Source organism: Pelodiscus sinensis, chromosome 32, assembly GCF_049634645.1.
Source record: "Pelodiscus sinensis isolate JC-2024 chromosome 32, ASM4963464v1, whole genome shotgun sequence".
NCBI classification, from domain to species: domain Eukaryota; kingdom Metazoa; phylum Chordata; order Testudines; family Trionychidae; genus Pelodiscus; species Pelodiscus sinensis.
Genome location: NC_134742.1, coordinates 11065908 through 11088287, shown reverse-complemented (window position 1 = coordinate 11088287; position 22380 = coordinate 11065908). Strand labels below are relative to the sequence as shown.

The 22380-nt window shown below is 53.5% G+C and overlaps 2 protein-coding genes across 3 annotated transcripts; both read right to left on the bottom strand.

Annotated features, from left to right (window-relative positions):
• Nucleotides 1-9395: 9395 nt before the first annotated feature.
• PPP1R11 (protein phosphatase 1 regulatory inhibitor subunit 11) lies at nt 9396-15157 on the bottom strand. 2 transcript variants are annotated; one of them, XM_075914122.1, is made up of 3 exons: nt 14883-15157; nt 10680-10788; nt 9396-9785 (listed from the first exon to the last, which is right to left on the bottom strand). In XM_075914122.1, the coding sequence occupies exons 1-3, from the start codon at nt 14964-14966 to the stop codon at nt 9589-9591; spliced, it is 390 nt and encodes a 129-aa protein (XP_075770237.1). In that variant the 5' UTR covers nt 14967-15157; the 3' UTR covers nt 9396-9588. The 2 variants fall into 2 exon arrangements, with proteins under 2 accessions (XP_075770237.1, XP_075770238.1); XM_075914123.1 differs by lacking the exon at nt 14883-15157 and adding an exon at nt 11094-11774.
• A 1299-nt stretch (nt 15158-16456) lies between these two features.
• Nucleotides 16457-20170, bottom strand: POLR1H (RNA polymerase I subunit H). The gene is made up of 5 exons (XM_075914133.1): nt 20023-20170; nt 19269-19400; nt 18949-19049; nt 18628-18737; nt 16457-16997 (listed from the first exon to the last, which is right to left on the bottom strand). Exons 2-5 carry the CDS (start codon nt 19396-19398, stop codon nt 16973-16975), a joined length of 366 nt encoding a protein of 121 aa, XP_075770248.1. The 5' UTR covers nt 19399-19400; nt 20023-20170; the 3' UTR covers nt 16457-16972.
• Between the last annotated feature and the right edge of the window lie 2210 nt (nt 20171-22380).

Below are 22380 nucleotides of genomic sequence, written 5' to 3'. Positions count from 1 at the left end.
GTCTCCCAAGACTAGCAGGGGTTTCTATCCACCAAAGGCTGCAGCTCCGCCTCTCTCTGTGGTCAAACAGCTCCAAGAAAGCTCCAGGGACCTACAGAGGCCACAGGGAGAGGGACACCAGAGAAGGGGCAAGGTGGGGGGATCCTGCCAAGGGGCTGACACTGAGGTTTGGAGGATATGGGGGAGGGGGTGCCACCGTTTTACCATGCACCTTGGAAATAAATGAGCAGCGTAATTACAGCCATGGAAAAAAAATTACCAGGATCACCCCGAAACGTGGAAAAAGAATACTGGGATTGGAAGGGGCGTCGAGAGGACATCGAATCTAGTCCCCGGCCGTTGTGGCAGGACCCAGCACCGTCTAGATCAGTGTTTCTCAAGCTTGTTTTATAAAGTGCCCCCTTTAAAAAAAATTAAACGTACCCCCAGTACCTACGGTTTTCAGACACACACCATTTTTTTCTACCATTTCAACACATTTGTTTAAACAACTTAATCGTAGCCGGGCGGGTGATGAAATGTTGGGGTGTAAAAAGTACAGAAATAATCAAGCGCTGGAAAACTTACAACCAAAATTCAGTTTGCTCCAAATGTCGGTGGTGTCGATGGACCCCCCAGCCTTCTCTTGAGTATTCCTGAGGGTACGCAAACCGCTGGTTGAGAAATACTGGTCTACAGTCTAGACCATCCCTGAGAGATGTCTGTCTAACCTGCTCTTAAATATCTCCAGGAATGGAGATTCCACAACCTCCCTAGGCAGCTTATTCCAGTGCTTAGTCACGCTGGCAGGTAGGATGTTTTCCCTACTGTCCAACCTAAACCTCCCTGGCTGCAGTTTAAGCCCATTGTTTCTTGCCCTGTCCTCAGAGGCCAAGGAGAACAATTTTTCTCCCTCCTCCTTGTGACACCCTTTTAGGTACTTGAGAGCAAAATGTGGCCGGTCAGTTGAGGCCCTAGAAGGCGTGTTGCGTGCTGGAAAGGGATAACAAGTGGAGTTCCTCAAGGGTCTGTTTTGGGACCCGTACTGTTCAATATCTTCATCAATGACGTAGATATTGGGATAGAGAGTACGCTTATTAAGTTGGCAGATGATACCAAACTGGGTGGGGTTGCGACTTCTTTGGAGGATAGGGACATAATTCAAAATGACCTTAGCAAGTTAGAGAAATGGTCAGAGGTAAACAGGATGAGGTTTAATAAAGAGAAATGCAAAGTGCTCCACTTAGGAAGGAACAATCAGTTCCATACACACAAGATGGGAAGCGACTGTCTAGGAAGGAGCATGGCGGAAAGGGATCTAGGGGTCAGAGTGGACCACAAGTTGAATATGAGCCAACAGTGTGATGCTGTTGCAAAAAAAGCAAATATGATTCTAGGTTGTATCAACAGGTGTGTTGTAAGCAAAACTCGTGAAGTCATTCTGCCGCTCTACTCTGCACTAGTTAGGCCTCAGCTGGAGTACTGTGTCCAGTTCTGGGCACCACATTTCAAGAAAGATGTGGAGAAATTGGAAAGGGTACAGAGAAGAGCGACAAGAATGATTAAAGGTTTAGAGAACATGACCTATGAAGCCAGGCTTCATGAACTGGGCTTGTTTAGTTTGGAAAAAAGAAGATGAAGGGGGGACATGATAGCGGTTTTCAAATATCTAAAAGGGTGTCACAAGGAGGAAGGAGAAAATTTGTTCCTCTTGGTTTCTGAGGACAGGACAAGGAGTAATGGGCTTAAAGTGCAGCAGGGGAGGTTTAGGTTGGACATTAGGAAAAAATTCCTAACTGTCAGGGTGGTCAAATATTGGAATAAATTGCCAAGGGAGGTGGTGGAATCTCCCTCTCTGGAGATATTTAAGAACAGGTTAGATAGACATCTGTCAGGGATGGTGTAGACGGAGCGTGGTCCTGCCTTGAGGGCGGGGGGCTGAACTCGATGACCTCTCGAGGTCCCTTCCAGTCCTATGATTCTATGATTCTATGATTTTGTTTCACATGTACCCGGGTGGAGCCATTACTGGTGCTTGGATCTCACAGGTCTGTCTGTCTTCTCCATCCCTGTCCCCTCTATGCTGGAGACAGAGTTGAATCCGACAAGCTAATGTGCCCAGAGAGATAATGGGCTTGGGATTGCGGCAGGTGGGTTGCACACAGCAGGGGAATGTGGCAAAGGGAATAGCAGAAGCGACCGGCAGGGGGAACATGTAAGCTCAGTTGCAACCCCCTCCCACCTCCGGCTCCCAATTAGCCAGCTGGAGGAGGGACTGTGTGGATGCTTCTGGGGCGCAGCAGCTGAGAGCCGAGCCCCACAGCAGCGCTGCACAGCAGGGCTGCCAACCCACAGAAATTTCATTTACGGACAAAATAGGAAACATTTACAGATAGACAAATGTTTTTACGGACATCATTTTTATAGGCTGTGTCTACACTGGGCCACTTATTCCGGAAAATCAGCCACTTTTCCGGAATAAGCTGCGAGCTGTCTACACTGGCCCTTGAATTTCCGGAAAAGCAACGATGCTCTACTGTACAAAATCAGCCGCTATTCCGGAAAAACTAGTCTGCTCCCGCTCGGGCATAAGTCCTTATTCCGGAACACTGTTCCGGAAAAGGGCCAGTGTAGACAGCCCAGTAGTCTTTTCCGGAAAAAAGCCCCGATCGTGAAAATGGTGATCGGGGCTCTTTTCCAGAAAAGCGCGTCTACATTGGACACAGACGCTTTTCCGGAAAAAGGGCTTTTCCGGAAAAGCAGCCTGCCAATGTAGATGCTCCTTTTCCGGAAAAACTGAAAACGGAATAGTATTCCGTTTTAAGCAGTTCCGGAAATTCATGCCAGTGTAGACACAGCCATACTGTATGAAGACGACATAAATGGCCAAAAGTGAAAAGTAATGGTTGTCATTCATACATCCCAAGAACAATATGCTATTTAACTCACTTTCATTGAGTCAGTCATGGTCCTGGAAGTTTTCCATTTTGTGATCGTACATCCGAACACTGACAACGAAAACAACTAAAACGTCCAATTTTCGCTGCTCTGCGGTAACCTGGCTGAAGCAGCACAGAAGAAATGTCATTGCTATAGAATAATTGCTGGTTTTTGACATTTTATTGCACTTTTATGAAATGTATGGACACCTAAATTTTTTTATGGACTTTATGGACATGTCCAATTTCGGCTGATTTTTTACGGACTGTCCATAAATTTACTGACGGACCCTGCTGTACAGGAAACATCGGGGAGGGATTTTGACGGTTCTTCTCCCCCTGTACCACTTCCCTGTTCGGCTGCTTTCCCTGGCTGCCGGGTGGGGCGCGGGACGGAGCTGCTTCTTCTGGAGAGAGCCTGGCCGGCAAGGGGTGGCAAAGCCCTGGCCCCGCCCCTTCTGGCCAGGCCCTGCCCCCAGCCTGGCTCCGCCCCCAGCCTGGCTCCGCCCCCAGCCTGGCTCCGCCTACACATCCTAGAGATGGAACTGTGGGGCCCGGGGTGGCCTGGGGGATTTCCTGGGGGGCCTGATGCAGGACAGCAGCAGGAGTCACCCCCCCCCCCCTCACACACTCACCATGGCAGAGGGCCCTAGCTCACCCCTCCCAAGGGATGCAGGAGGAGTGGGGCTGGAACCGGGGCGCTCCGCTTCCCAACGCTGCAGTGAAAGCAGATGGGGGGGGGGGATCTCCCTCCTGCTGCCTCTGCTCCCCAACCCCTCCAGCTTGCATCATATAGGAAGGGGGCTTCAGGGATGAGGGAGCACTGGGGGCAAGGCAGAGGTGGCTGCCATGTCCGTCCCCCCCCCTCGGCAGTGGAAGGGTTGCCCCACACCCCCTCCCCCACTGGGACAGCCATGGGTTATTTTGTTCCCACAGCCTGGACCCTAAACCCCATAGCCGGGTCAGCAGGGGTACCAAGCAGCCAGCTAAACTCGTCAGGCACGTGGAGGTTCGCAGGCTGTTACCCCTCCCGCTGGCCGCTTTCGCTCCAGCCCAGTGCCTCCGCAGCACCGGTTTCAGTGGGAGGCCACTGGGCCCAAGTTGTCCCAGTGAGGGGTGAATCGCTAAGGAGAGAGTCAGCGGAGGCTGGGTGAGAGGAAGTGACTGCCTCTAAATGGAACTCAAGTGTCCTGGTTCCCAGCCTCCCCCCCGCCCTAACCACTAGACACCACTCCCCACCCAGAGACAGGAATAGAACCTGGATTAGAATAGTCCCCGACTCCCCAGCCCCGTCCTTGTTCTAACCCACTAGCCCCCCACGGCCCGCCTCGAGCTGGGGAGAGAAAACAGGAGACCTGCCTCTTGCTGAGCCGCTTGGCAAATCAACCCCTCGGAGAAGAATTCCTCCATAAAAGGCAACTCTTTTCTAATCCCATCCCCCGGGGCTGGGCATTCCAGCGTAATGACAGCTCCCCTCTGCCAGGCTGTTTTTCCGGGGAGTTCCCACCAGCAGGTCTCCAGGGCTGAAGGCAGATGGGCCCATTACCCGGGCCTTGGGTCTGAGCCAGCAGGAGCTGCAGCGAGAGAGGCTGGGGCCCAGCTCTTGCTGTTTCCAGCTAGCGTTGAAGCCCCCTCTGGGCCCCAAGTGCGGAAAGACAATCCAGGAGCCTCTGGAGGAAAGCATCCATGCATTCGGATTCCCTCCTAACCAGCGTCTCCTCCAATTTTTTTTCCATCCATGCGTGGAATCAATGTTGTTTTGTGCACCAAGGCAGGCGTGGATGTGCACCACCAGTCAAAACACCTGCTGCCGGCTGGGGGCGCTCTGCTAATCAGCCAGGCGGCACTGGACTCTCTCCTGGGCGGCCGCCCAAGCGCTCAGCTTACAGGGAACACTGCTCCTGAGGCCGACCCAGCCGCAGGAAGCTGGACTCAACCGCGGCATATGGGGCTAGCACCCGAGGGCGACAAAGCCAATACAGAGAGGTGTCCCCAAGCCAGTGCATTATGGGATCCCGCCTCAATTATCCCCTGTGGCTGGACTCAAGACACGCTTGGGGTGATCTTAGTGGGATATTAGGGGGACTCTTGGGCACCCTATCGCTTCAGATACAGGGGGGCTGGTGTCTCCCTCTTTGCATCTTTCCGCTTCCCAAGGATTCTCCCAAGTGGGGTCCAGGCCTGGCTGGGCTGCCCGCCGACCGTAGGAGGGGACTGCTAAAGCGTGACATGAAGATACCCAGGCCCACTCCGGCTGGATCTCGCTGATATCCCTGGTAGGTTGGGTCCATCCATCCCTGCTTGGATTGCGGCAGGGGGCTTGGCTACAAAAGGGAACCCAGAAGCCCTGCAGCCCTCCCGGAGCCAGCACAACCCAAGAGTCCTAACACTCCCCTCCTCCCCCACTTCTCTCCATAGGAGAACCCAGTTCTGGCTCCCAGCCTCTCATCCACCGGCCCAGCCACTGGAAAAGAAACTCCTGTTCTGCACTGCTGCCAATCCTTCACTCCACCTACAGGGGGCGCTGTGCTTCCTCGGGCGAGATATTGGATGAGGCAAACCCATTGGCTCTTAGCGGCTGCGATAAAAGTTTCACATCAGGCTGCACGTGCGTCAGGACCCCCGGCCCCAGGCTAAATAGCAACTCGGGCCGAGACACCTGTTCCTCTGAAGCATTCTCTCTTGCAAACGGGAAGAGCGAGCCAGCTGCTGCTTGGCTGTTCCCCAGCTATCACCCCACCTCCACCCCAGAGGCAGCTGCATTTCAGCATCGGGCCAGCCATCCCCGCAGTGTTGCCCTTAGCAGCTTGCTCTGCTCCACCCCAGATGCGCATTTCCAGAGCAGATGTGTGATCTGCAGCGGGCCTTTGGATGGAGAAGCAGTAGAGGCATGGTAGCAGCAACATACTTCCTTTTGGGGGCCCCCCGTCTAGTGGTCAGAGCTAGCAGAGAGCTGAAGCAGAGGCAGGCCGGATCTCAGGGAAAGAAGAGATTCAGAGATGGGACGGTTCAGCGAGGCATCTGTCAGGGATGGTGTAGAGGGAGCTTGGTCCTGCCTTGAGGGCGGGGGGCTGGACTCGATGACCTCTCGAGGTCCCTTCCAGTCCTATGATTCTATGAGGCATTGACTAGCACAAAAAGAGCGAAATGAAAACACACTGCTCTTACCCTGAGATTCACTCCTCTCCTGAAATTGGGATCAAATCCAGAAATGCTAGTTCCCAGCCCCCCTGTTCTCTAACTCCCTAGACCTCACTTCCCTTCCACAGCTGGGGAAAAAACCCAGGAGCCCCACATCCCAACCTCAATGTTCTAACCACAAGGTTTCATGCCCAGCTCTGGGAGAGAACACAGTGTTACTGCAGGCATGATGGCAGCATATAAGGAAATGGGAGTATCGGCACATATGATGCACCGTGGACCTGCAGAACTCACTGCTGCAGGACTTTCTCTCCCTGGGATGAATATTTATTGAAAGCAAACCAAAGAGCCTACGTATGTAGGAATCAAGCTTATGCCCTTTATGAGGAATAGAGAAAACTTTCAAGGTAAGGGGTTTATTTGGGAGGGGAGAGTGAAATCTGTTCTTAATTTAGAAAATAGCAAAACTTCCAAGCCTGGATTTCTCTGTTGTGCTGGAGGCCACCTTAAGGGAACCAGCGAGGCAGATCAAGAGAGGCTGCAAGGGAAAAGGAGCTGAGAAACGGGTTTCACAAAGACAGTTCTTCTCCCAGCTGTTTTGGGGGTGTTTGAAATAAATGCAAAGAAACAGCCTTCAACTGAACACAAACCAATAGCACCTGTTCATCTTCCAAAGCATCCACAATGCTGGAAACACCACCAGTTCTTTAGTCACCTTGAGAGACTGCCAGGGGAGACCCCTAGATTTCTAGCATTCAAAAGGAAGCAAGCAGGAGGAGGAAAAAAAAAACACCTCACCCAGGGAAAAATCCAGACAAGCCCCCTTTATACATCAGAAAGAAGCATGGAAGGAAACAGGCGCACAGCCAGAGATTGTCCTGGTCAGAAGAAAAACACTTTAAACGTTGTGATCAACACCATTTGCAGTTACGAAGAGGAACACACAGAGTGCTTCAAGCTCTCATTTCAGGCCGGGCCTCGGCAAAGATGGGTGTGTATTGGGGAGGGGGAAGGGATGGCAGTGGGTCGAGATGGAAGAGCACTGGTAGAGCAGTGGTGCCAGTCCAGCTGAGCGAGAAACCCAGGGCAGGGCTAGCAGGGTGCCAGCAAAGCTGGGGGGGGAAGGTTAGGCAAGCAGGAGGGGGGTCACCAATAGAATTGGAGGGGGGAGAAGCTACTCCTGGGGGAATTCTGCACCACTGCGCACAATTCACGTGCTGCCCACAATTTTTCCCGCAGAAAGCAACTGTCTGCCAGAGTTGTCATAGTTCTGCCTTTCAGCCACCAGGGGCCGCTGTGGCGCTAGGACAGAGCAGAGGCCTCTGGGTGAACCCCAGCTGTGGAAGGGAAGAGGCTGCCTTCTTCGCAGTGCTAGCAGGGGCAGGGCAGGAGACCAGGGATACAGATGGCAGGTGGGGGGAGGGAAGAGGGGCACCCGGGGCTGCCAATTCAGAAGGGCTAGTGGGGGAGGACTGACTGGGGCAGGAGCTGAGCAAGAGTGGAGGCACAGGGCCATATGGGGACAGGAGGGCTGAGGGGGTGCAGAGACACAGGGAGGTGCAGGGACACATGGGGAAAGGGGGTGGCTGAGTGGGAAGAGGGACAGCGACGGATGGGGTAGCTGTGCTGACTGAATAGGACAGGCTAGGAGTCAACCAGGGTCCGCGCTGGGGAGGGGGATCTCCCTACAATCCCTCCCCATAAAAGACTGTTCCATACTTCCCCCAGCCACCTCCAACTTGACACCCGGACTCCATCCCAGCAATTACTTCCTGGTCCCTCAGCTCCTCCATGACACCTGACTCCCCCCAGCCTCTGCAAGGTGCTGGAAAGCCAGTGCTGTACTTTCCTTGAAATGAAAATGACTCAGATCTGTATGAATATGGGTCAAACCTCTCTCGTCAGGCATCCTCGGGATCTAACAGCTGCCGAACCAGAGAATTCGCCAAACCACAGGAGGTCAATACTGTCTAGCAGTATTACCAACACTTCCGTTGCTTCCTAGGCTTTAAAAGACGTTTGGGGTAACGAAGGCCGGAGCTAACACAAGACCCAGCCGTTCGGCTTAAGGTACGCAACTCCAGCTATGTAGAATAGGTAGCTGGAGTCATCTTAGCTTAAGCCAACCATAGCGGCCTCCTCACAGCAGGAAGCCGACGGGGGAAAAACACCCCCCTTGACTACCCTTCCTCCTCGCAATAGGAGTACCTAGGCGGGGGCATCTTTGGAGTTCGATTTAGCAAGTCTTAACAAGAGTCATTAAATCGAACACTGGAAGATCAATCGCAGCAAGATCAAATCTTTCTTTTACTGTAGAAAAGGCCTCAAAGCTAAGTCGCAGCACAGAAAGCCAGGACTGGGGGCTGTAAACAAACTTTATGGGACTGCAGGAAACTTGGCCACACCCACAATAAACGGACACTCAGCTAACCAAAATCATGCCAGACTACGGATGTTGCTGGACCAGAGTGTGCCAGACTAGAGAGGTTCAACCTGTATGCCTCGTAGGGAATGGATTTGTCAAAACTAGGGATGTAAGCGACTAGTCGACTATCTGATAAGCAGAAGCTTATTGGACAGTTGACAAGTGATGTGACTAGTTCCTTTCCCCCTCCCTGCCACTGCTGTCCCTCTCTGATAGAGGCAGCAAGGGGGGGAATGCAGGAACCCGGGCTGGCGGGAGAGGGGGGGAAGCAGGAGCTGGTGCTGGGGGGAGCCGGCTTAAAAGCCGTTTCCTCCCAGAATCTTCTCTGCGGGAGGAGCTAGAGGCACAGCGGGAAATGGTGCAAGCGATTCTGCTGCGATTCTGCTTTTGAAATGTACAAATATAAAATGTAACATCCCTGGTCCAAACCATGTCCTGAATCTTTCTCGCGTTATTCCAGATGCACTTGCTGAGAGGCATTTTGAAATAAATTCCCAGAAATCATTGCAACGGGTGTGACTGTGATTATATTGTGTTATTTCCACAGCTTAAATATGCAGAATTTGGCAGAACTTTAAAACACTGTGCGCAAACTTTATCATATTTTGGGCGCAGAATTTTCCCAAAAGTAAGAAGAGTCAGAAGCCCAGGGCTCAGTTAGCAGGGGGCGGCATATAGAAGGCAGGAAGGCACTGGGGGGGCAAGCCCAAAGCTGAGCTAGGAGGGGGTGGTGTGTTCGGCAGGGGGGGCCACCGATAGGTCTGTGATGAGAAGCCCTGGGCTGGGCTGGTGGCCCACACACAGGGCACGGGAAAGGGGGTTGGGGAGGGGGGAGGGGAGAGAAGGCCACAGGCACAGCTGTGCCCCGCCCCCCCCCCCCGCAGAAAGCAGCAGGCTGTGGCCGCTCGTGGTCACCGACACAGACGTTTAATGGAGAAGCACAGAGACGCAGCCGGCCCGTCGCTCGGTACATTCCGCGCCGGGGCGCTGGACGGGACGGACAGAAGACGACAGCAGCTCAAAGGTCACCAGGCTCACAGACAGACGGACGGACACGCCCGCATCCCCCGCGGTGCCCCGGACAGTCCTGCGGGGTGGGGGAGTTTAGTGCTGCATGGCTGCAGCCTGGTCCTGGCCGGGCGGCTCGCTCTTGCGGGGGCTGCTCCCGGCACCCCGGCCCGGGCGGTCCCCCTTCCTGTGGCCCCGGATGCAGTGGGCGTTGCCGCAGCCCTCGTCGTCTTCATCCTCGCTCTCCGTAGAGCTTTCACCGAAGGCCCGTGGCTTCTCGTAGATGCAGCAGCCTGGGTGGGAAGTTACACGGGGGATGGAGGGGTGGTTAATTGGGGAGGGGAGGGGGCAAGGGGAGGTTAGAGGAAGGTGGGGAGACATGGTGGGGTGAGGTTAAAGGAGACGGGGGTCACGGAGGGAGGGGAGATTAGAGGGAGTAGTGGGGGTTCCACGTGGGGAGGGGAGGTTAGAGGGGGCCACGAGAGGGTGTGTGGCACAGGAATAAGAGGGTGGGGGCAGTGCAATGCCAGGGAAGGGTGGAGAGCGAGGCAGGAAGTCAGAACCCTCCCCCAGTGGCCGGCCACCACACAGCACCGTGGCCCAGCCTGGGGGGCAATGGGGGACAGCCCAGGCTGCTGATGGCTCCCCGATTCCCCTGGGGCTCTCGCTCTGAGAGGAGGATGCTGGGAAGGGCCGTAGGACCCAGGAGTCTTTTAATGATCTCCCCTAACGGGTGCCCCCCCCCCTCCCCTGCAGTGGTCCTGCAAAACAGCTGAGCCCCGCGAGTCGTGGGGCTCCGCTCCTTGGGGAGGCCTTCACCCGGTTGGCCACTGAGAGAAGAACTCTGGTCTGGGAGAAGGGGGGGAGGATTTGAGATGATCAACCGGAATGGGACCCCGGCTGGTTCAAGCTATGGAGAAAGAACTTGGCTCTGATCTGGGCAGGCGATTGGCTGGCTCAGGGCGTGGGACCTCCAGCAGCAAAACGAAAGGCAAAGGGGTTTTGTGTTCAGGATGCGGAAACACAAGGAGAGAGATGGGGAACCCAGCAGTCCTGCCTCCCCTGCGCTAACCACTAGCCCCCACGGCCCTCCCTGCTCCGAGCGATCTGGCTAAAGGCTCTGTACCGGGACAGAGAGGGGCTCCCGGGAGAGGGAATCTCGGAAGGTGAGCACTGCAGCTACTCACATTTGGACGACCTCCGGCCCAAGTGCTCATTGTCCACCGTGTCGCTGGACCACTCCACCTTCTTGTCCGGCTTCCGCTTCCTCAGCTTGATGGTCAGGCTGCGGTTCTCCTGCCGAGAGGGACGGGGGTGGGGGTAGGGGTGGAAAGAGGCGGGCGAGAGGGGGGTGGGGGAGATCAGACCCCGGCTGGTTCAAGCTATGGAGAAAGAACTTGGATGGTTTGGCAGAGAGACCTGGGATGGGGAGGGGGGTGCTGTGTTGTAGGGGGGAGTCAGTAGGGGGCGCTCTCCCATGGCAATTAAGCAACTCCTTCCATGAGGCCCCTAGGTGCCCGGCCCCACACTGTGTCCCTTCCAACACCACCTGGGGCACAATGCTTGATTTCCCAGGGACCACACCCTGCCATGGCACCCACACATTGCGCTCTCCACGGCTTCCATGCCCTGTTCCGGTTGCGGGGGTGGCCTCGTTCCATGGCTGCCAGGACCCCCTGCGTCCCTTGCCCTTTGGTCACTGATGGGCTCCACACACGGCCTGCTGCTGCCATAGCGACGGCAGATTGCTACCAGGAGCGTCGCCATGGGTACCACGCCCTATTCCACTCTCCATGGTCCCCATAGCAATGGCTGCGTCCGCACGGGTGCCACGTCCTCCCGTCACTGGGACTGTTGCCATGGTAACGGCTGCCCCCACGTTCCCAGCAACTGTTACTGTAACACCCACACCTGACAGTTACTGCGGCTTCCCCGGCCCACGGTAGCTGTGACAACCAATGGCGCCCACGAAGGGTACAAAACTGGCAGGGGCACGTGCAGATGGGAAAAAGGGGGCCCAGGCTGGGGGCCTCAGAATTAATTTTTTTTTAAAAACTTACACCTCCCCCTCACCCCCACCCCACTAGTTAACTTCCCATATCTACCCGAGAGAACCAGGACTTGTCAATCAAAACTGGGTTTCATTTTAATGGTGAAAATCCAAGCCACTTGGAAAGGAGTGATTTCCCACAAACCCTCATTTCCTCTCTGGAATTCCCACCGCCCCATCTCACGAAGTCGCAAAGTTTCCAAGCCCAAAACCCCATGATTGTATATTACTTCTCCCCTCACGTTCCTAAGATTTTATAACCGCCACAAATAAGCAAAATACAACCTCCTCCCCCCCCAACCTTTGGATTCTACATTTTTTTAAACCCTGAAATTAAGACACCCAATTTCCCATTATTATAACACCGAAAATTTCATCTGTACAGCCTTGTCATTTTATATTAAATCCCCTAAATGAAAAACCTCACAAATCCCCATGACTTTATAAGCATGCCAATCTTTAAATAAAACTTGTGATGCTGTTAACACTCCAAATTTATAAAACCTCCATGAGTGTATATTAACACCCCAATTTTGTAATCCTTCAAATACCTGTGATTTTTCAATCACTCCCCAAATTAGAACAGACAACAGGATTTTACTATCTTTAAAAAAACCCAGCCAGATCTCCCCCTCCCTCGCCCCCCATCATATACAAAACAAAACCCTGTTAGGTCTGTGCTATGTTAAATGCTCCAAAATATAAATAAAACCACCAAATCCATGGGACTATTATATCTTCTTCAAAATATATAACCCCCAAATCCTTGAGATTTTATATTAGCCCCCCCAAAATTCCAAAAACCACGCATATACTGGGATTTAATATTTTTTTTTAAAATTTACAACCCCAACCCCCAAGTACCTGTAATTTTATATTTACCCCTCCCTGCCCCGATGTTGTAAAACCTCCCAAATATCTGGGGTTTTAAATTAGCCCCCAAATATATAAAAATGCCAGATTCCTGGCATTTTCTGTTACCCTGCCCCCAAAATTATAATCTCACCCCAAATCCTTGGGATTTTATAACACCATAACTCTCTGGGTTTATATTAACCCATCAAATATACAAACGCTGCAAATCTCTGGAATTTTTGTTACTCCCACAAATATATAAATCTGCCCCAAATCCTCAGGATTTTATATCAACACACCTCAAAATCTCTGGGATTTTAAAATAACCTCCCAGATATATTAGAAACTCAAATCTTTAGGATTATAATAACTCAAATCTTTAGGATAATCCCCACCCCTAATTTATATACCTGCCTCAAATCCCTGGGATTTTATATCAACCGCCCCAAACCTCTGGGCTACGTCTACACTGGCCCCTTTTCCGAAAGGGGCATGTTAATTTCACAGGTCGTAATAGGGAAATCCACGGGGGATTTAAATATCCCCCGCGGCATTTAAATAAAAATGTCCGCCGCTTTTTTCCGGCTTTTCTAAAAGCCGGAAAAGAGCGTCTACACTGGCCCCGATCCTCCGGAAAAAAAGCCCTTTTCCGGAGGATCTTATTCCTACTTCAAAGTAGGAATAAGATCCTCCGGAAAAGGGCTTTTTTTCCCCGGAGGATTGGGGCCAGTGTAGACGCTCTTTTCCAGCTTTTCTAAAAGCCGGAAAAAAGCAGCGGACATTTTTATTTAAATGCCGCGGGGGATATTTAAATCCCCTGTGGATTTCCCTATTACGACCTGTGAAATTAACATGCCCCTTTCGGAAAAGGGGCCAGTGTAGACGAGCCCCTGGGGTTTTAACTACCTCCCAATATATGAAAAACCCAAATTCCTGAGAGTTCACATTATTCCCTCCCTCTTCAAAAAAAATTATAAATCTGCCCCAAATTCCCAGGATTTGATATTAACTTCTGCAAAACTTAAACCTCCAAATCCTGGGATTTTATGTTCAACCCAGCCCTGCTCCCTTAAACAATTATACAAAAAACCCAGATTCCAGGATTTTAGAGTGCCCCTCCCCAAAAATGATAATAAAAGCCCCAAATCTCAGGATTTTATAGTGATCCTCCCCCCAAAATTATTTAAAAATAACCTAAATCCCGGGACTTTATAGTGACCCCTCCAAAATTATTTAAAAACTCAAAGCCCGGGATTTTTTAAAGTGATCATCCCCCCAAATTATTTAAAAAACCCAAATCCCGGGATTTTTTAAGTGATCATCCCCCAAAATTATTTAAAAACCCCAAATCTCGGGATTTTATAGAGATCCTTCACAAAAATGGTAAAAAAACCCCAAATGATAGGATTATATAGTGACCCCCCAATTTAGTTAAAAACCTGAAATCCCAGGATTTTATAAGGGATCATCCCCCAAAATTATTTAAAAACCCCAAATCTAGGGATTTTATAGTGATCCTTCATAAAAATAGTAAAAAAACCCCAAATGATAGGATTATATAGTGACCCCCCAATTTAGTTAAAAACCTGAAATCCAGGATTTTATAAGTGATCATCCCCCAAAATTATTTAAAAACCCCAAATCTCGGGATTTTATAGTGATCCTTCACAAAAATAGTAAAAAAAAAACCCAATGCTGGGATTATATAGTGACCCCCCCAAATTATTTAAAAACCCCAAATCTCGGGATTTTATAAGTGAGCATCCCCCAAAATTATTTAAAAATAACCTAAATCCTGGGACTTTATAGTGACCCCTCCAAAATTATTTAAAAACTCAAAGCCCGGGATTTTTTAAGTGATCATCCCCCAAAATTATTTAAAAACCCCAAATCTCAGGATTTTATAGAGATCCTTCACAAAAATAGTAAAAAAAAAACCCAATGATGGGATTATATAGTGACCCCCCCCCCAAATTATTTAAAAAACCCGAAATCTCGGGATTTTATAAGTGAGCATCCCCCAAAATTATAAAAAAATCCCAAATCCGGGGATTTTATGGAACCCCCCCAAATTATAAAAAAACCCAAATCCGGGGATTTTATGGAACCCCCCAAAAAAGATTAAAACCCCCCCCAATCCGGGGATTTATGGAACCCCCCCCCCAATCCGGGGATTTATGGAACCCCCCCAAAAAAGATTAACCCCCCAAATCCGGGGATTTATGGGACCCCCCCCAAATCCGGGGATTTATGGGACCCCCCCCAAATCCGGGGATTTATGGACCCCCCCCAACAAAGATGAAAACCCCCAAATCCGGGGATTTTATGGACCGCCCCAAAAAAAGATTAACCCCCCCAAATCCGGGGATTTATGGACCCCCCAATCCGGGGATTTATGGAACCCCCCCCAAATCCGGGGATTTATGGGACCCCCCCCCAAATCCGGGGATTTATGGACCCCCCCGGCGGCCCCGGTCCCGCTCACTGGCTCGATGGTGACGGTCTCGGTCACGGTGCCGCTGGCAGCCCCTGGGCCGGCCGCCGCGGTGGCCGTCGCCGTCTCCGCCATGGCGCTGCCCGGCCCCCGTGCGCCGCGGGCCCGGTTGCCGGGGGGAAGGGTCTGCGCCGCGTACCGCCCCCTGCCCGGCTGCCCCGGCTCTGCCAGCGCCCGCCCCCTGCCTGCCTGCGGCGGCTCGCACGCGCCACTTCCGCCCCGCTTCCCGTTTCCGGGGGCGGGTCCGCCCTCCCCAAGAGGCCCCTCCTCCCCCATGCCCGCGCTGGGAGGAAGGGAATGGGCGGCGCGGCGCGGCGCGGCTTCCGCCTTATGGGGCCGCGGCGCGCATGCGCGGGGCAGGATAGAACCGCCTGGGAAAGGGCAAACCCCTGCGGGCCTGAGTTATGGCCCAGGCAGCGAGAGGGCGGGGCTGGTGGGAGGCCCCGCCCCCGTCAGCCTGGGCTATGTCACGTGATGGGTCTCATGGGGAGGGGCTTAGTGGGGCTCGTGGAGGGGGGGGAGAGGGAGACAGTGGGGGGATGGGGGGGGAGAGGGAGACAGTGGGGGGATGGGAGGAAAGGGGTTTAGTGGGGGGGGGGTCAGTGACACCATGGAGGCCACATGTGGGGGGCCATGGGGAAAAGAGGGATACAGCAGGGGGGTCAATGGGACTGTGGGCTGAGTGGCAGGGGGGGGGGGCATGTGGTGTAAGGGGGGGCAGCTTAGTGAGGGGGAACCACGCCTGAGGAATCCAGCTGTGGGGCAGAGACTGAGTGGGGTGGCCATGAGGGACAATGGGGGAAACAAAAAAGGCCGGGGCTCACTACTAGGGATGTGGGGGGAAGAGGCGCTGTAGTTGGGGGCAGGGCTCGAGGGGAGACAGGGGCTCAGTGGGGCAGCTATGGGAGAAGGGTGGGGGGGTGGCAGAATGGGAGCTACAGCCGGGTGGGTACTCACAGGCATCACGGGGATGGATGGGAGGGAAGCAGGCAGGTTCAGGGCTAGCAGGCTCAGTGTGGTCACAGAAGGGGAGATACAGAGGGCAGGGCTATGGCGGGGAGGGTAGGCTCAAACCTGTCATGGAGAGGGAAAATAGGGGCATAATAGGGGGATGGGGCTGGGTGGATCAATCATCGGGGAGGGAAAGCTGAAGGGGGCAGGAGGAGCAATTCAGGAGAGGGGTGCACGAGGGCAGAGGGCTTTGCTTGGCAATTGGGATGGAGCAAGGGTTGCATGTGGTAAAGGGGGAGCTGAAGGGGAGATATTTGGGGCGACAGGGTGGAAGGGTGAACAAGAAGGTGGAAAAGGGGGAGCCAGGGGAGGGCAAGCAGTATGTCTGTGTGGGACCTGGCCTAATGGGGCCCTGATCTCGCTATGGAGTGTGAATGAGCAAAGGGCTGCAAATTCAGAACTAGACGTGAAAGAAGAGAGAGGGGAGTCAGTCAGGAGAGGATAAAAGGGATCCCTGTCCCATTTCTCCCCCCCCCCCCAAACACAACAGGTTGGTGGTTACAGAACCATAAAGAATCCAGGTTCCCCAACACCCAGGAAGAATGTAACAGAGGTTCATGTACAAAATAGAATTTTATTTACTTTCGCAAGCAGAGTGGGCTGGTAGCTGAGCCCAGAAACACACTCAGGATTCCCCAGCTGATCTGTCCTCCGAAGCACATGATCCTGAAAGAGGGGACCTAAGCTGCTCTCCAAAGCATAATACACCAATGGGCTTTCCTGTGAGAATGCAGCTGCTGGAGTGTAGCGTAAGAGCTGCAAAAGCAGCTTTATATCAGAGTCTGAGTTCCCCAAAAGAGAACCAGGAGTTGGGATCTCCCTAGGGGATGGGGTATCCTCAATGGTTACCCCCTTGGGAATCATCTCTGCAGGACCTGGGGTGTGCTCATGCTCTTCCTTTGCTCCTTCATGCTTCAGGTCCCCCACGGCAGAGAACACAGGGTGGTGGCTGTCAGCCCAGGCCTGAGCCAAGAAAAGGATCTCATTAAGAAGTGAAGCAAGTTGTTCAGGATAAAGGGGGTTGGTGTTACACCTCGTCTTTTCGTCTCCATGCCCTTGTGCTTCTCTGTTCAAGAGTCTTCCTTCTCCTGAAACCTGTGCCCAACAAAAGCCAACCATCAGTCCTTTGCAAAAGCTTTTACTTGATTTAATGTTTTACCTGTGGAACTCCCTGCTGCAGGATGTAGGTAAAGTCACAGGGGGACCACAGGCACTGCTGTGGGAGAGCTTACTGCCCCTCCAGTATCCCTAATCCCTCTGGGAATAGAGATCCCCCATAATCTGCTTTTTGGGGGTGACCACAGGAGGGTCTCTGTAAGGGATATAGAGGCCACTCGCCTTCCCACTTTACTCCTTTTGTCCATTTACTTTGATGAGTTACAGCACACAACAGGCAGACCAGGTAGTTAAGATCTAAAGAAAGGCAACTCAAAGGAATGCAGCAGGACTGTGTGAATTGTTCCACGCTGGAAAATTAGATTGACCCAGCTACATCGCCGAAGGGTGTGAAAAATCCACCCCCAGCGGAGCATAGTTAAGCCTACCTAAATCTCAGTGTAGCCAGTGCTTGGCTGATGGATGAATTATTCCACTGACATTGCTATTGCCTCTCGGAGAGGTGGATTACCTGTGCCGTGGGGAGGCCCCACCCCCCGCTGCAGCATAGGCAGTACACACTGATGTACACCTTGTACACTACAACGGTTCAACTGTAGACAAGCTGAAAGACTTTACATGGAGCCAGGTTCCATGTGTGCGCATGCGTGTAATCGGTAAATCTCAGTTTCCCCACACACATCCCCATTGTCGCTGGCCAACGCACGTCCATTAGGTCGGCATACACCACATCCTAGTGTTGTCTGGCTTAGTGTGAGTGAACAGCACTCTGGGAAAAACCTAAGCAACTTCCCACAATACCCTGCAATAGAGGTGTAAAGGGGTAACCGGTTAACCAGGGGTGCCTTCCACCCCTATTAAAATGCTAACTGGGGTAACTGATTAACTGATCATCCAGAGCACCCCACTCCTGACTAGGCGCACGGTGCCGCAAAGGGAGGGGGAAAGGGAGATTAAACACAGTTTAACTGGTTAACATTTTAAACAGGATTTTAACGAGCATTAGGCATAAGCAGATAGGAAACCTGTGAAAAATCGAGATGCAAGCCAGAGCGGTCTCTTGCCAATATCCACAACCAGGATAAGGAAAGGTATAGAGCAAGTTAAGAGATTGGAACAAACAGGAGGGGGCGTGTGTCTGGATTTAAGTGACGTATTTGGTAACTTGCAAAATCATTCTAGATATTTCTGGCTGAAATGCTTGGGGACATGCTGTGTGCCATGTTCCCTCTAATTTTTTCCATCAATGTGTGGAATAAATTTTATTGCATGCACTGAGGAATGTGCAGATGTGCATCACCAAGAGAAACACAAATCTACCTGTGGGCAGTCTGCTTGTCAGTGGGGCAGCATTTGAATCTCCTCTGGGTGGCTGCCCACGTGCTCAATTTACAGGAGAACATTGTACACCTTGTATAGCAAGAATACGCAGCTAATTTTTTTCCTGGGAGTTTTTGTGTTTTTTAGGGGGGCAGCCTTTCAAGATACACTCCAGATTGGTTTAACTGATGAGGACAGACAGCTGAGATCTAGGTTTCCTTCCCGATTGATGATAAATTTCCCATTCTTCCCTTCTAACGTGATCAATAGGGAAGGGACAGTGCCTTACTTGCACTGGCTGCAGGTGTAGAAGACGGTCTGTCCTTCATCCGCAGATCTCATCTGCCGGGTGTGGTACACCATGCCATCGTGGCCACAGCGGGGGCACTTCCTGTCAATCTGAAAGGATCCCCAAGGTTGAATCAAATCCATACAATGAAGATTCCCTCCTACCTCCCACAAAAAAAAATCAAAATAAAATCCACCACTGGCATAAAAGGGAAAGAAGTCAAAATCAGGTGATAGTGTATTGGTGGGACTCCCTGCTGCAGGATGTTAGACTATTGATGTGTGTTTTCCTTCCCACCTTCCTACAGAAATCCCCACTCACCATTGGTCCCCTGACCTCCTGCCCATCATCCAGCATCATCACAGACATGGAGCCCAGCCTGTTGACCTCAATACACGACTGGACCACCCTTCCTTCAAAATCTGCACAAGGAGAGCCACAGGCATTACTGGGGAACTGGCGAATCAGAGAGCGGAGCGAACGCACTCTATAGACTCGCTGTTTGGTCAGCCAGCACTAGACCCCACTCCCTCCCAGAGGCCCCACCCCCCTGCTCTACCCACTAGCCCACACTCCCCATCTTGGGGGATTTCCCTCCCTTAGGTCAATGCCAGCACACATGTGGGATGTGCCGCCCTCACCTCGTATGTTGATGGAGAAGGAGCACCGCATGCAGGTCACCTTGTCCTGGATGCCTGGCAGGGGCAGGATGGTGCCACACTCGGGGCAGAAATCCAGGTCCGACTGGAAGCAGGAAGTGTCCTGTTCCATGGCTGGGAGAAAAGCCCCAGGTTAGCTGAGCGGTGGTTGTAGGACTCAGCCAGGTCTCTCTCTCTCACACTCACACACACACACTCTCTCTCTCTCTCACTCTCTCTCACACACACACTCTCTCTCTCTCTCTCACACACACACACACTCTCTCACACACACACTCTCACTCACACACTCTCTCTCACTCACACACACTCTCTCACACACACACACACTCTCTCACACACACACACACACACACACTCTCTCACACACACACACTCTCTCACACACACACACACAAAACAGAGGGATGGGTTTGCACAGGAGGCCAAAAGCAGGGCATATCTGCATCAATTCATGCCCCTCCCAATACTGCACAAGCCCCCTCCCAGCTGCTCCTAATGCCCCCACATCCTTTCCCCTCCCCCCCACGCTGCTCCTAATGCCCCCACACCCCTCCCCCTTGAACCCACGTTGCTCCTATTGCCCCCACGCTGTCCCTCCCCCCACGCTGACCCCATCACACGAACTCTCCCCCTCGCTGCCCCCTTTAATCCCGAAGTGGTACCACGTAACCCCCCTCCCCCCGCGCCTCCTGACACAGGGCAGGTCCCTGCCCCCAAACCAGCCCCCACGCACCTCCCCGCTGCGCTGCGCGGCTCCCCGGCCCCACACGTGTCGCAGCGTTCGGAGCAGACAACTCCGGCCGGGCGGGGGACAGAGCGGCTGGTCCTCCAGAGGAGTGGAGACAAGGGGCGGGGCGAGGCAGAGTGTCCCCCCTGCCAGGGGCTGGGGCTCAGCAGCTGGAATGGAACAGCTGCCAGCCCCTCCCCCTCCTTTCACCTGCACCCCCTCTGCTAGTGCCCCTCGCTCCTGGCCCCCAGCCCAGCCCTGCCAGTGCCCCCCCAGCCCAGACCCACAGCCCTGCACTCCCCCCAGCCCTGCCAGTGCCCCCCAGCCCAGACCCACAGCCCTGCACTCCCCCCAGCCCTGCCAGTGCCCCCCAGCCCAGACCCACAGCCCTGCACTCCCCCCAGCCCTGCCAGTGCCCCCCAGCCCAGACCCACAGCCCTGCACTCCCCCCAGCCCTGCCAGTGCCCCCCAGCCCAGACCCACAGCCCTGCACTCCCCCCAGCCCTGCCAGTGCCCCCCCAGCCCAGACCCACAGCCCTGCACTCCTCCCAGCCCTGCCAGTGCCCCCCAGCCCAGACCCACAGCCCTGCACTCCCCCCAGCCCTGCCAGTGCCCCCCAGCCCAGACCCACAGCCCTGCACTCCCCCCAGCCCTGCCAGTGCCCCCCAGCCCAGACCCACAGCCCTGCACTCCCCCCAGCCCTGCCAGTGCCCCCTAGCCTAGACTCACAACCCCCTTCCAGCCCAGCCCTGGGCTCCTCCCAGCTCTGCCTTCCAGTTCCCCCCAGCCCAGCCCTCCAGCCCCTGCCAGCCTATCCAGTGCCCCCCAGCCCAAATCCCCAGCCCTGAGCTCCCCCAGCTCTGCCAGTGCCCCCCAGCCCAGACCCACAACCCTCTGCCAGCCCTGCCAGTGCCCCCAGCCCAGACCCAAAGCCCTGCCAGTGCCCCACCAGCCCAGACCCACAGCCCCTGCCAGCCCAGCCAGTGTCCCCCAGTCTCATTCCCCCCAGCTCTGCCAGTGCCCTCCCAAGCCCAGACCCACAACCCCTGTGTCCACACCCCCTGCTTGGCCATTACCCCTCGCTCCCACCCTGCTGCTCTGTGCTAACTTGGCCCACGGGCTCCCAGTTTTCCTTAGTGCTTCTCAGGGCTGACCCTGGCTCAGTCTGTCTACAGGCCCTGGGTCAAGGCTGCAGGGCCGGCCCACAACATTTTGGCACCTGAGGCGGGGAGCTCAAATGACACCCCCATGCCCCCTCGCTTGGGCCAAAACTTTGAAAGTTCTCTTTTGCCCTCCTTCCTCCAGCACAGCACTCCACCGTCTCTGTGCGTCTAGAGCAGAGAGAATACATATTCACCAGCAGCAGACACAATTTTCTACAGTCTGGGTCCTAGTGGTGCCCGCCCCCAGTCTGGCACCTGAGGCAGCCGCTTCCGTTCACCTCGTGGTAGGGCTGGCCTTGCAAGGCTTGGCCAAAGCATCTGCAGTTCACTCAGTGCTAGAAGAGGTGCTAGGGCTTTGTATCCCCTTCTCCAGGCACTCATCTGGGACCAGCAGAGAACCCAAAGCCCTAGAGGGGCCAGATAGAACCCATGAGTCCTGGCTTCCAGTTTCCCCCTTACTCTAACCCGCTGGACCCCTCTCCCCTCCGGGAGCACTCTCAGATGGTGAACAAGGACCAGTTTAAGTCAGGCATGCAAACAGGGCCCATATACCGTAAAACCTGTGTTATCCGGCACGCTTGGGGATTAGAGCATTCCGATTATCTAAAAATTCCGGTTAGCTGAGGGTCCCAATAACCTAGGAAAAACCAATGGACACCAGGGCCGTGTCCAGACTCAGGGGTTTTTTCGGGAAAAGTAGCCTTTTCCCGAAAAAACTTCCCCTGCGTCCAGACTCAAGCCGCGTTCTTTCGAAATTATTTCGAAAGAACGCGGCTTTTCTTTCGATGGCGGTAAACCTCGTTTCACGAGGAAGAACGCCTTCCTTCGAAAGTTCCTCTTTCGAAGGAAGGCGTTCTTCAATGTAAAGAGGCCGTCTTCGAAAGAGAGCATCCAGACTCGCTGGGTGCTCTCTTTCGAAAAAGCGGATTTCTCTTTCGAAAGATCCGCCTGCAGTCTAGACGCGATCTTTCGAAAGAGGCTCTTTCGAAAGATGCTTTCGAAAGAGCCTCTTTCGAAAGAAGCCTGCAGTCTAGACATAGCCTAAGGGTGTGTCTAGACTACAGAGTTTTGTCGACAAAAGTGGACTTTTGTGGACAAAACTATACTTGCGTCTACACTACCACTGAGTTCTGTCGACATAACATCGACAGAACTCAGCAGTTCTGTTGACGCTGGTAAACCTCATTTTACGAGGCATAAC

Bases quoted from the DNA above. Each gene is read 5' to 3' on its own strand.
- PPP1R11 (XM_075914123.1), bottom strand. From the start codon at position 11,225: ATGGCAGCAGCAGGCCGTGTGTGGAGCCCATCAGTGACCAAAGGGCAA. The intron at 10,789-11,093 runs GTGGGTGCCATG...CCCTCTCGGCAG, and splicing joins AGCCGTGGAGAGCGCAATGT to GAGAACCGCAGCCTGACCAT. The intron at 9,786-10,679 runs GTGAGTAGCTGC...CTTCCCACCCAG, and splicing joins GGGCCGGAGGTCGTCCAAAT to GCTGCTGCATCTACGAGAAG.
- POLR1H (XM_075914133.1), bottom strand. From the start codon at position 19,398: ATGGAACAGGACACTTCCTGCTTCCAGTCGGACCTGGATTTCTGCCCC. The intron at 19,050-19,268 runs GTGAGGGCGGCA...CTCCTTGTGCAG, and splicing joins CTTCTCCATCAACATACGAG to ATTTTGAAGGAAGGGTGGTC. The intron at 18,738-18,948 runs GTGAGTGGGGAT...GGATCCTTTCAG, and splicing joins AGGAGGTCAGGGGACCAATG to ATTGACAGGAAGTGCCCCCG.